The sequence below is a fragment of the Podarcis melisellensis genome (assembly GCF_964234715.1).
Source record: "Podarcis melisellensis genome assembly, chromosome: 9".
NCBI classification, from domain to species: domain Eukaryota; kingdom Metazoa; phylum Chordata; class Lepidosauria; order Squamata; family Lacertidae; genus Podarcis; species Podarcis melisellensis.
In genome coordinates, this window is record NC_138541.1 from 56,941,641 (window position 1) to 56,955,559 (window position 13,919).

At 44.2% G+C, this 13,919-nt stretch overlaps 1 protein-coding gene across 11 annotated transcripts in view; it reads left to right on the top strand.

The window, feature by feature from the left end:
- LIMCH1 (LIM and calponin homology domains 1) overlaps positions 1-13,919 on the top strand; it is a 209,986-nt gene that overhangs the window by 178,323 nt on the left and 17,744 nt on the right. For 10 of the 11 annotated variants that reach the window (XM_081924305.1, XM_081924309.1, XM_081924310.1 and 7 more), the window contains 7 exons: positions 931-1,149; positions 2,943-3,012; positions 4,218-4,396; positions 6,271-6,376; positions 9,868-9,896; positions 11,224-11,307; positions 13,104-13,196. In XM_081924305.1, coding sequence (XP_081780431.1) covers positions 931-1,149; positions 2,943-3,012; positions 4,218-4,396; positions 6,271-6,376; positions 9,868-9,896; positions 11,224-11,307; positions 13,104-13,196 — 780 coding nt within the window. The remainder of the gene's footprint in view (positions 1-930; positions 1,150-2,942; positions 3,013-4,217; positions 4,397-6,270; positions 6,377-9,867; positions 9,897-11,223; positions 11,308-13,103; positions 13,197-13,919) is intronic. The other variant, XM_081924311.1, reaches the window with a different exon arrangement.

Sequence of the window (13,919 nt, forward strand, 5' to 3'; positions counted from 1 at the left end):
ATTAGTGTTCATGAAGAGAAATGCAAAACTTAATCTCAAATGTATTTTTTGTCCAACATTAAGTAAGATAAAACATGACGAGAAAGAGATAGATAAATAAGGGGGGGGGGAGATAGAAAGGAGCTTTGAAGAGGAAATAGAAAAGATAAAACTTCAGAGATTAAAGAACTTCTGACGCTTCAGTGTCTGTTAGAGCAGACCTGCTGAAATTAAGGGACATGGCTAATCTGGGTTCCTTAATTTCTAACTCTGAGTGGAAGTTAGTTAGATGCAAACTCAAATATTTCTTTAATCAGATTCCAGCCTTTAAGTATTTATATTTATTTCACTCCTCCTGTTTGCCTTTACAAGCCAAACCAGTAGACCCCTTCCCAGAATGCTTAAAACATGGGTAGGCAAATTAAGGCCCGGGGGCCAAATCCGGCCCAGTCGCCTTTTAAATCTGGCACGTGGATAGTCCGGGAATCAGCGTGTTTTTACATGAATGTGTCCTTTTATTTAAAATGCATCTCTGGGTTATTTGTGGGGCATAGGGATTTGTTCTCCCCCCCAAAAAATATAGTCCGGCCCCCCACAAGGTTTGAGGGACAGTGGACCAGCCCCCTTCTGAAAAAGTTTGCTGACCCCTGGCTTAAAATGTAGATTTTACAAGAGGGGAAGACAACAGAGGAGAGAGCAAGGGAGGAAAGAGAGAATCAGAAGTGTCTGGGAAAGAATAATCGCACGTGGAGTTGCACTAACTCAAATGGCTTGCGTGCTGTTGCTGTAACGCTGGCGGGAACGGCACCCTAAAAGTCTGCTTCACTGCGCCAGAAACACTTGAGGCCACAAAAAGAATTTTCACTTCTTTCCGCTGAGAAATAATACACCTTGCCTTGGGGCCTCTCAGTTTTATGTTACCCATGTGGTTTTTGAAACTGTACCCTGCAGGTGGATGGAAAAGTCAGCATGAACGGAGAAGCTGTCAACGGAGTGGAAGAGGAACGAGAGAGAGAATGCACAACGTTAATATTTGCCCCTTCGCCAAGCCGGTCGCCAAAGTCCAACAGTGTGGTGGACGGTTCCTCAGTGGAGGGGGAACAAAACAGCCCTAGCACCGAGCTCGTTCTAAAGCGGCTCATTGAGCACAGCAAAGACAGAGCGCAGACGGTAAGGACCGTGCCATCAGATTGGCCGTGCTTTGCAATGGTGATCGACCCACTTTCAGTCTCTCTTTTACAGTACATTTCAGGTGTCCTTCAAACCAATAGTGTGCCATCAGTGGACTAGGAACTTGGCTAGTCCCGTGAATGTTCCCAGTAAATTGGAGTAAAGGTAAAGGTAAAGGGACCCCTGACCATTAGGTCCAGTCGTGACCGACTCTGGGGTTGCGGCGCTCATCTCGCTTTATTGGCCGAGGGAGCCGGTGTACAGGTCATGTGGCCAGCATGACTAAGCCGCTTCTGGCGAACCAGAGCAACGCACAGAAACGCCGTTTACATTCCCGCTGGAGCGGTACCTATTTATCTACTTGCATTTTGATGTGCTTTCGAACTGCTAGGTTGGCAGGAGCTGGGACCGAGCAACAGGAGCTCACCCCGTTGCGGGGATTTGAACCACCGACCTTCTGATCGGCAAGTCCTAGGCTCCCTAGTAAATTAGAGTATTAAAGCATTAATGCCTGGCGCCTCCTTCCCAAAGGGAAGCTTCTGCCAGGCTTAAGGAGGGAGGCGAGATCTTGGCACACGTGCCAGGAGGTCATGACATCACTCCTCCCATTGCCCCAGCAAGTTGGCTCCTCTGTCCCTGTTTCCCTGCAAAAAACAACAACACTGCATGCCACTACTGTTTTTGGGGGACAGGAGGCGGGTGAGTGTGGAGGACTCCCTGGTCCTGAATGGGGTAACTGTGCCCCTGAAGGACCTGGTGTGCAGCCTGGGAGTCAGTCTGGACTCACAGCTGTCCATGGAGGCACAGGTCAATTCAGTGTCCAGGGCAGCTGTTTATCAGCTCCATCTGGTACACAGGCTGAGACCCTATCTCCCCGCAGACTGCCTCACCAGAGTGGTGCATGCTCTAGTTATCTCTCGCTTGGACTACTGCAATGCACTCTACGTGGGGCTTCCTTTGAAGGTGACCCGGAAACTACAACTAATCCAGAATGTGGCAGCTAGACTGGTGACTGGGAGCGGCTGCCAAGACCACATAACACCTATCTTGAAAGACCTACATTGGCTCCCAGTACGTTTCCGAGCACAATACAAAGTGTTGGTGCTTTCCTTTAAAGCCCTAAATGGCCTTAGCCCAGTATACCTGAAGGAGCGTCTCCACCCCCATCGTTCTGCCCGGACACTGAGGTCCAGCGCCGAGGGCCTTCTGACGGTTCCCTCGCTACGAGAAGCCAAGTTACAGGGAACCAGGCAGAGGGCCTTCTTGGTAGTGGCACCCGCCCTGTGGAATGCCCTCCCACCAGATGTCAAAGAGAAAAATAACTACCAAACCTTTAGAAGACATCTGAAGGCAGCCCTGTTTAGGGAGGCTTTTAATATTTAATAGGTTATTGTATTTTAGTGTTCTGTTGGAAGCTGCCCAGAGTGGCTGAGGAAACCCAGCCAGATGGGCGGGGTATAAATAATAAATTATTATTATTATTATTATTTTAAATGCTTCCCCAGCCACATGGCAGCTTATTTGTCAGCAGATCCCACCAGCTGGGCCATATCCAACACCACAGTTCTGCTGATGCAACAGACTTCCATGCGCACAGTGCAAGGAACCCTCAAATTCAGCTCTGGGAACTGGGCAACCCTTACAGAGCAGATTTGGGGGGCCCATGGGGAGAATAGGAGACCCAATGTTAATTACGCGGAATGGGCCAAAAGTTTGATGTTTTCTTCATTTCCATTTGCAATTTTGTATTTGTTCTGCCTGTGGATCGACAGTAATATAAATGTTCTCTGCAGGGCACCTTGACGGAAGAAGCTAAATCAATCAACCAAAACGAGAAAACCGATTCGGGAAGACTATCTCCAGGTTCGTTGCTTTAAGGAATATTATACTGTAAGGGCTTTTTGTCTGTACACATACATATACAGTGCCCTCTAGAGGTTAAAGAAAGCTAACTTGTAATTAAGCAGTTTACAGCTGTGAACATCGTGTTTGTTTTTGCCTGGGTTTTAAAAGGCTTTTGATGGGTTACGATGTTTTTCAAAATAAAAGCATCAAAAATAACTTGGAAAGTATATAACGCATAAAACTTGATTTAAAAAACCCACATTACTTTCAACAGCAGGTCAACAGTATGATGCCCTCCAGGTATCATAGAAGTACCATAAAACGGTCGAGTTGGAAGGGACCACCAGGGTCATCTAGTCCAACCCCCTGCAGTTCAGGAATATTTTGCCCAATGTGGAGCTTGAACCCACGACCCTGAAATTAAGAGTGGGGGGAAATGGGAACAAAATTTAAATTAGTTATTAGCTTTTTAATTATTAAAGCTATGCATGTGTGGATAAATCAATAAATTTTGAAGGAAGAGGCATGCAATATTTTGTTTTTATCCTTTACAGGTATGTTTTGTAATGGGCACCATCTTAGGAGAGGCATTCCTTTCTATGTGAGAGCAGGTAGAATGCCTCCTTTTAGATGCTGCAAAAGTATTTATATTAAAGTTATACTGCATCTTTTGAGTGTATTGTCCAATAGTTTGGGGCATCACTTTGGTCAGCTTCCTATTTCAAACCAGTGCTTTTTTTCCTGGGGGTGGGGACAAAGGGGTACGCATAGCCCTAAACCTTTTGTGAATCTAAGTTTGGCCTCATTGAGGGACAGTATTTCAGTATGAGGAGGAAAATGAGAGTACCCTAAACATTTTTTTTTTAGAAAAAAAAGCACTGTTTGTAACTGGCTAAAAATTGTGGGCCTGTTTATTCTTTCTGCTTTCTATAAATAGTGGCCATCGTCTACATTTTTCTTCTTCTCTTTGTCTACACACACACACACACACACACAAACACACACACTTAGACATATGACATGCAACAGTTACATAAAATGAGAATTAAAACAAAGCAACAGTATATGCTCAGAGAAACGTTTCTGAATATATTTTCTGTGTGCCTTTTTATTGGATAACATTTTCAACATTCTTCACACGAGGCTGCACTTCTCTTTCTTATTTAATCGTCCTGATTGATTTTTTTGTTTGCTTTTCCCTTGTTCCCCCAATCCTGCTTCAGACCACAAAGAATTCAGCACAACCGTTTCCCGTGCCAGCCCTACTGTGGCCGTGGCGGAGTTCTCTTCCGTCACGAACTCTTCCCTCAGTAATCATCGCAAGGAAATGGGCTCAAATGAGGAGCCGAAGAAACTTGAAAGGGGGCAACTGAAGGATGTAGAAGCACCAGTTATCCAGAAGGTAGTGTGATGCACTAAAAGCTACGGTTGAGGATGATGCTAGACATGAGGCTCAATGCATCGGTTAAAAACTACATCAGGGTATTATTTTCTATCAGATAACAGGCATGAGGGAGCTGATTTTCACTGAGAGGGTCAATTCTTCTGTCCAATGCCATAATCCCAATAAAAATCCCTCCTTCTGCACTCTGCTATTAGTCTGAAAACATATTCTTCTTTTCTGTGCTAATAGCATCCCAAGGATGGTTTTCATCAAGATGAGAACAGCAGACCAAGCAGCGCTGCCCCTTCAGTTTCACTGCTCTTCAACAATACAAATGAGGGAAACTTTCCCTTGCCACACACTGCAATAACAACAACAACAACAACAACAACAACAACAACAACAACAACAACAACAATATCCCACCCATCTGGCTGGATTGCTGCAGCCACTCTGGGCAGCGTCCAACACATAGAAAAACCTAATAAAATGTCAAACTTTAAAAACTTCCTGATAAAGGGCTGCCTTCAGGTGTCTTCTAAAAGTTGTGTAGTTCTTTATCTCCTTGACACCTGATGGGAGGGTGTTGCACAGGGAGGGCACCACTGCTGAGAAAGGCCCTCTGCCTGGTTCCCTGTAACTCCACTTCTCTCAGTGAGGGAACGGCCAGAAGGCCCTCGGAGCCAGACCTCAGTGTTCAGGCTGAAGGATGGAGGTGGAGATGCTCCTTCGGGTATACTGAGCTGAGGCCATTTAGGGCTTTAAAGGTCAGCACCAACACTTTGAATTGTGCTTGGAAACGTACTGGGAGCCAGTGTAAGAAGAAGAAGAGTTTGGATTTGATATCCTGCTTTATCACTACCCGAAGGAGTCTCAAAGCAGCTAACATTCTCCTTTCCCTTCCTCCCCCACAACAAACACTCTGTGAGGTGAGTGATGCTGAGAGACTTCAGAGAAGTGTGACAGGCCCAAGGTCACCCAGCAGCTGCATGTGGAGGAGTGGGGAAGCGAACCCAGTTTCCCAGATTACAAGTCTATCGCTCTTAACCACTACACCACACTGGCTCCTACGACTGTGTAGATCCTACGACTGGTGTTATATGGTCCCGGTGGCCACTTCCAGTCACCAGTCTAGCTGCCGCTAGAGAATAGGGCCCATACATAGCTATTATTAATTTTTTTGAGAGTACGGAATAGTTCCTAATGACACATTTTGCATCTTGTCTAGACTGACCGGCAAAATGCAAGATACACAGCTGGTTTTCGTTTTGCATTTCCACCATGTGAAGCTGGAATGTGCTTATCTTTCCCACGAGGAGATGTGTACCCTCATGGGAAAGTGTTCGCACAAAAAGGGAAAGAAGAATTTTCTGTTAGTCAGTTCTAGCTTGCAAATAGATTTAGAAGATTAAAAAGCAAGCTTCATTTATGCATCTGCAGAGCCAGGAATTTAGTCTAATATATTCCTGTTCGGACAGAGGTAGGACTGTAACTACACAGGAAGGAGGTGATAAGGGAAAATGCATTGTGAATTATGTCAGCCAGTGCAAACAAACAAGCAAAAAAATAATAATGTTTAGATGTCCTCATTTGTTTTCATAAACAAATTAAAGCAATTCTATTCAGACAAGCTCTTTTGTGATTTCCATGTGTATGTCTTTAGGACTTCCAGCCACTTCGGTGCATCTGTTTGGTTAGAAAAAGCAAGCCATATATTCCGTAATAAATAAATGCAAGTTAGGCAGAATATCCTGCTTACCTGATACAGCCTAGACTGTTTAATTAGTGCAGCTAAGAAATCCATCGATAGGCAGTGCTAAAAAGGAGGGTCTATATTTTGTATTCTATTTTGTTGTCTTAGAACTGATTCTAGTCTTCAAAAATTGGCCTAGGTAGAGACTTTGGAAGCCCCTGTGCAAGATGGAGGCATCATATTTCCACTTTTGAAGATAATCCCCGAGAGGAGCCAAGTGGTTTTGCAGAATTCTGCCCCACAAGGTAAACGAAACAGGAAGTGGGGAGGGAGGAAAAATTAGGGGGGTGGTCTCAGTGCATCCTTGAACATTTGCCAGAGGGGTAGAGGACAAGTCTGTAACATCATACTTTTGCTTTAAAAAATAATAATACAAGTTATGGCAGGTCTTTTGACCACACGCACAACCTCTTCATTCCCCTCTCCATGTCAGGAGCAAACAAACCAGGAAGTCTTCCGCTAACCACAGTTTTATTTTTCATCCAAACTGGGGAAACCATGGTTTATAGTTTCAGAACAAGCCAGGATCACAAGACAAGTTTTGAAGTTGGCTTGTTCTAAAACTCTTTACGATAATTTCTGAGTTTGAGGGGGAAACTACAGTTAACTGAGGTCTTCTTGGTTGGTTCACTTGCTTGCTGGCATTCATGAAGAAAGGAGTTGGTGTTCCTTATGTCCCCAAGTAGACTTCTCCCATGGTTGGCAATGGCAGAATAAAGCTGAATCACAATGGGATTGTGATCTTCCAGCAGTCTGGAGGCACTGAACGAACCTCACCCTTGCTCTGGTATTCTTAACCTCTATTCAGAAGCAGAACAGGCAACCTGTAGTGTGAGGACTGTCCCTGGAAAAGGCTGATACCTTTTCCTAGGACCGTTCCTTCACTGACAGCAGGCAGGTGGGAGGAGGAGACTTCTGTAGACTGAAGTACTGGGCGAACAGGGACTGTAGAGTGCCTTCAGACCCTTGACAAGAAGCACCATGGAAACCATTTGTTTATTTATTATTTGTTCAGTCTTCATTCTGCCCCTTCATTTTCTCCCATCATTCTGGGCCTAAGACGGGCTACGAAATATAAGTAAAGCAGCCAAATCACATTCAAAACAACCATGAGAGTAACACATCAAGGATACATGTTGCACTAGAATAGTATTAGTTTTGCCATTTTCTAGTTGCTTTCAAACATGGAATCATGGAATTGTCGAGTTGGAAGGGACCCTGAGGGTCATCGAGTCCAACCCCCTGCAATGCAGGAATCTCAAATACATGACAGGTGTGTCAGGAGTTGAGCCTACACTCGAGTAGGGCCATCCAACCTCTGCTTAAAAACCTCCAAGGAAGGAGAGTCCACCACCTCTCGTGGGAGTCTGTTCCACTGTGAAACAGCTCTTGCTGTCAGAAGGTTATTCCTGATATTTAGCTGGAATCTCCTTTCCTGTAACTTGAAGCCCTTGGTTCAGATTCTGGCCTCCAGAATGCTCGCTCCATCTTCCCTGGGGCAGCTTGTTCTCCATGGGAAGCTAGAACCAACCAGCCCACTTTCACAAGATTTGTTAATCATCTTCCTGAGTCTCTTGGCTGCTCTCTGGTATCTGCTTACCTTTCACAGTGTTGTGTCTTTTGTTTTGTTCTGTTTCCCCCCCGCCTGGCCTGCCGTCCACTCTAGAGTCACCCAACAGCCCCAGCGTTCCGCTTAAGGTTCGGAACTCCTGGAGGCGCTACCAATTTTTCTCACAGTCAGGTAAAGTGTCGGCCTCAGATGCGGCTGCCTGCCTTCTTGCTACGCCGCATAGGTGTCTTCTAGAACGTGTCCACAGCTAGTATCTCTGCCCATCCTCCTTGCTTTCGTAGAGAGTGCCTTTCCCAGTCGCGTAGTTGGCAAAGAGCTCGCCTTTGATGTATAACAGAGCAATGCCACCATCTACTTTGTCAGTTCACTCCATAATACCATGAAGCTGTCGAGATCAAAACCGTCTCACCAAAGATGGCAAGAGCTCTCTTGGTAACTGTGGCGCTGGAGTGACATATTCCCTTTCCCCACATGGCTCAGCGTTGGGGGAAATAGAACTTAGATAGCATGTGGCACTCAGATGTGGCCAGAAAGCAGTAGCTGTTGGTAGCCAGCAGTAGCTTAGAACCTAAAGTTGACTTAATGCTGATGCTGTCCTTTTTCCATCTGCATAGAGGTTGGTGGAAGGTCTGTCTGTCTGCTTTCTCAGTGGGTTTCTCTCTCTAAAAAGTTGCAGATTATTAAGGAAAGATTTGTAGACTCTTGATATCTTTTTCTGCATGGGTTCATCCTAAAGAGGTTGGCGTCACCAATTGACAGAACTGGGCAACTGCGAAGCAGGGGACTTACCTCTGACCCTGAGTGCATTGGCCTTGCTATTCATCCCCCTTACTTGCTGTTGCTATCACCTGTCCTCTCCAAGCTCAGTGAGTGACAGGATCACAGAGGAAAGGGCACTTACCATATTTTTCGCTCTATAGGACGCACCCGACCATAAGAAGCACCTAGTTTTAGAGGGGGAGAACAAGAAAAAAAAAATCTCTCCCTCTCTGTGCAGCGCTCCTTCAGCGAAGCGGCAGGAGAAAAGGAGCCCCTTCCATTTCTCCTCCCGCTTCGCTGAAGGGGTGCTGCTCAGAGAGGAAAAGCTGCGCAGCGCCTCTCCAGTTGCGAAAGCAACTCAAAGCCTCCGGAGCGCAGCGGGAGCTCCCACAACGCGAAACCTCTGGATGCAGTGGGAGCTCCCACTGTGCTGTGGACGCTTTGGGCGGCTATCCCTGAAGCAACGCTGAAACCATAGAGCCTGCATTCGCTCCATAAGACGCACACACATTTCCCCTTAATTTTTGGAGGGGGAAAAGTGCGTCTTATAGAGCGAAAAATACGGTATTCTGCAGCACATTGGGCCTGGGGCAAATAGGGATAGATGAATAAGTCAGTTTTCAGCCTGTGCCAGTTTCTCATGAGTTCATTCACACCTTTGTTCTTTCGCATTTCTCCATCAATATGCACATTTAGAAAGTGAGGGGAAACCTGCAGAAAGAGTCACACTTTTTTGGTATGTCAGTTACCCTGAAATGCTGATTTTTAAATGTACTTCGGCATGTGTCTTGAGCTCAGAGTTGCATTTCAAATTTTGGAGAAGGGTGAAAACTGAAGACCTGCTTAATAGTGTAAGCCAGGGGTAGGCAACCTAAGACCCGGGGGCCGGATCTGGCCCAATCGCCTGCTCAATCCGGCCTGTGGATATATCCAGGAATCAGCATGTTTTTACATGAGTAGAATGAGCGCTTTTATTAAAAATGCATCTCTGGGTTATTTGTGGGGCATAGGAATTCGTTCACTATTTTTTTCAAAATATAGTCCGGCCCACCACATGGTCTGAGAGACGGTGGACCGGTCCATGGCTGAAAAAGGTTGCTGACCTTTGGTGTAGGCAGTGTGAAATCCTCAAGCATCCCTAAGAGGGAGAGGGCAAGGGGGGAAGAGAGCTGTAAGGAAGCAAAAGCCCATTCAGGGAGATGAGGACATATTTCCCAAGGAACCTGCCAAAATCTGAGGTTAATGGCTGCAGTTTTAACTTGTCGGTTTTAAATTGTTAGCGTTGGAAACCCTTTCAAGGTTGGAGGGCAGGGTGTAAAAATACATGTAAATAAATGATGCCTTTCATATAAAAAATAAGCTTACGTTTTGGCATTTTTAATTGCAATTGTTCTTCTCTCCATGCAGCTGGTACTGAGAACAGTGACAAATCAAATGTAAGTTATGGGGTTTTTTTTCTCTTGTGAAAGTATCACATGGGTTTTTTATTTGTTCCCAGACTTAATTGTGAATTACTTATGTGGCTGGCTTGCCCAAGCCTTAAATTAATTCTTTTCTGCATTTTTCTTCTGTTCTGTGTGCCTAGAAAGCACAACATTTGGAATGTGTCAGATCAAAAGAAGAAAACAAAGAAGTCGAATGCTTTCTCCAGCCCTAATTAAGACACAGTTTTTAAAAATATTGTTGATGGCCAAACTACACGTGGCACTCAGTGCATCTTTCCATTTAATAAGCAGTTATTTTAAAAGTGCAAATAGGATCAGTGGGAATTAATGGGATCAGGGCATTGTCACCAATGGGGTATTCTCACAATACCACCTTCTGAGGAAGAATTTTCCGCAAGAACACAGCAAGGGAGGAAAGGATTATATTTCCCCCTCCGTGCCTGTTCTCACCCTATTATCAGCTGCCCCCCCCCAACTGATGCTGTTTACATTTTTAAAAATCTGTGCATTAAATGCAAAGGTGCATTTGTGTCGATTGGTCCCAGCACTCCTCTGTTGACGTAGACATATATGGGTCCACATCTTGAACAGTGACAATGGGGCTAGTGGAAATTGCATTCTGGGCATATTTGTCCCCACACTGGTTGCACTCGCAGAAGCCAACTTCCATAGGTAGAACTTTCCTTGTCCCTTACTGGATAGAGATGATGTGTATGTATGAATATATTTGAGAGGTTTCCCCTCTCCTCGTATTTTCGCCATCTCCACATAGTCCAGTAATTTCAAAGTCCACTCCTCTACCGTTGGTACAGTGAAACCTCGGTTTTCAAGCATGTCAGAAGCTGAATGATTTGGAACCCGAACGCCGAAAACCCGGAAGTGAATGCTTCTGTTTTCAAACGTACCTTGGAAGTCGAACGGCTTCCGAGGCGCGTTTTTCCATTTTCTCAATGGAATTTGCTGACCTCCCATTGCGCCTCGATTGTCAAACGTTTCGGAAGTCAAATTGTCTTCCAGAACAGATTGCGTATGACAGCCGAGGTACCACTGCACTTCTTTCCATTTCTGTGCATACAGAGTTCTGGCCATGGCGTACATAAACAGTTTAACCAACATTTTGTGGACCTCTGACCCAATTATTCCCAAAGAAAATGCTTCAGGCTTTTTTTGGTGTGTGTGTGACTATTTTAAACATCTTCAGAATATATTTGGTTGTGTCTGTGTGTTTTAAAGTAATAAACGTTGAAAGCAGCGTGGAACTTCTTGTTTTCTGGTATGTATTCCTAGCCTTTAATGGTATCCCTCAACTTTATTTCAGCGCTTTGGTTGCTGGTCTTGGGACCCAGAGGAAGAGCGTAAGCGACAAGAACGATGGCAGCATGAACAGGAGCGTGTACTTCAGGTACCTCCCATCCTTATTTGTTTATTATATTTGTATTCTACCTGGTTTTCGAGGAGAGTAATGCCTTCTGAAATTTCTCCCAAGCCTACCTTTCCACAGTTGAGAAGTTTTCCTTAAAACCTGAGCCACGTGTCCTTATTATTCACATAATCCTTTGACTCCCCATTCATCTAGAGACCCTGACTGGCTCCCAGATTTTTCCATGAAAGAGAAAAGCATACAAAACCCTCAGCAGAAGTGCAACATAGTGGTGTTGATTATATGCATTTTAATGATACACATTTTAAAGGCTAGGCATAGGGATTTGTTGGGAAGTGAATACGATTTGAAGGGTTCCTTTTTTAATTCAGAAAATGGGTATTCGTTGAGAATGGGTATATTTTAAAGGAAATAATTCCACTCTAGAACAATCAACTACTTGGCTAGTTGTCATCTTCTCCACTTAAGACCTTTATACGTTGTCTGTTTATCTTATAAGCTGACATAGTTCTTCATCTTTCATTAAAATTTTACTGGCAGCAGTTTATCCTGATTAGATTACTGCCAAAGTCAATATATCTATGAACCTCAGTTAAACTCGGATGCAAACCTAGCCAAATGAAAATGTATATCCCATGTTTCCAAGTATAGTGGATTTTTTTGTTATTTCTCTCCCTCCCTCCTCCTCCTCCTATGTCTTCTGTTTTATGGCTGAGAATGGATTTTGTTTCAGATAGCAATCAAAATTTGATCACTGCTAATCAAACATGTCGTAGCCATGCTGCCTTATGATTTGAGATGAATATAAAATTGAAGGTTGAACCAGGGACTGTGAAAAAATATTATCTAGCTTAGGGAGATTTCACTTTTTTAATTTTAGTGGGTATTTCTAAAAGTTAGATGATTTTCCTTACAGCACTGAGTCTTATCCTTTGCCCACACCAAAAGATCTCATAGAACTATAGCTGATGTTATAGTCATTGGAGGAGGAAGGACTAAGGCACTAAAACTTTGTGAAAAGTAAAGCTTTTCAGTTTTTTCATACCTGAGTACCATCTTTATCACCCACTATTGCATCTATACTAGCACCCTCATACCCACAGTTTCTTGGGAATTCTAAGAAACAAAGAAACAAAAAAATCAGTCCAGTTTTGAAATCAGAGCTTAAAATCAGTGCAATTTTGAAAGGTTCAGTCCACCATCTTGATTCCAAATAGTAGCCCGTTTTATCCAAACATAGACAAAAACCTTCTACGTGATCTCAGGAACCATCATGTAAAATTTGTTTACAATATCATGGGATGTCCGAATGCATAGCAAACAGATAAGCAACTTTCTGAAACAAATAGTCAATGTTCACCCTGTATATCCTTCGCCTTCTCTGTTCTTCCTTGTATCAGTTTTTCTGCTTCCTCCCTTTTCCGTGTTTCTCTTTCCTCAGTGCGTAAGTCAATAAACTTCGTCCCTCATTGTGCCATTGTAGTGTATTTTCCCCAACTTCCATTCCAAATCTTTTAACGCAGGCAAATGAAATGTCAAAAAGTGAACCAGGCATTATGGAAGAGGAAGGGTAGCAACTCCTGGGGGTTTTTTTATGTTAAATTTTAAGGTTTTTCAAATATCTTTTTTATTGCTTTTTCGCTCTGAAGGAATCCTCGATTCTAGCAAGTCTTGCTTCTTCTTCTTTTCCTGATCAAAGAGCAGTTGCATTTCCAAATAAATATTCATTTGGAGCTCTTCTTTGGACCTAGATGAGGAAACAATTTCCCTCCTCCCGTAATTCCCAAGTTAACAGCTTGTGTTGGAACTCTCTGCAGGAAAGGTATCAGAAAGAGCAGGACAAGTTGAAAGAAGAATGGGAAAAGGCTCAAAAGGAAGTTGAAGAGGAGGAGCGGAAATACTATGAGGAGGTACGAAGGCAGAGACGCAGCTTTGATGTGGCTGTTCCTGTATCATGGTGGCTGTAATACAGTGTTTAATTTGCCTTGTCCTTGGGTTGGGTTGTTCTTTGGTGTGTGTGTGGTTTGTTTTGCCAGAATCATGGGGTCCTCAGAAGTCAACTAGTCTTAACTCCTTGCTTAAAGCAGGATCTGCAATACAGGATGCAACTAGAGCGTCCCTGGCAGATGGCTGCCCTTAGCCTCTCCAGTAAAGGAGATCCCACCATTCCTGATTGTGGGAGAGCAGTCAAGTACAACATTTTCCTGTTGCCTAGAATGGACACACAGAGGAATGTGGCTCCAGACAGGGAGGACTTCCTGTCATACCTGCTCTGGAGCTTCCTTCCCCTGTGTGTGACCAGGTAGATGGGTGTGACCCTCGCTGACCAGATAAAAGGGTTGGCCACGCAACCATCTCTCTCTTGGACTCTTGCTCTGCTGGCTCTTAGCCAGCGCATGGCTCAACCTTCACAAAGGATGGAGACCACAAGCTGAGATGTAGCTCAGACTTCTTTTCACTGTAACCACAAGATAAAGCTTGCCTTCAGATCACTGCTGTGAACTGAATGTGAGTAAAACTTTATTCTTACTTTTAAAGAAGACTGTGTTGTGTTATTATTTTAAGAGGGAAATGAAGGGGAAACTTACCAGGAACAAGCCAGACAGGATTGCTTAATTAAAGGATAATAACGA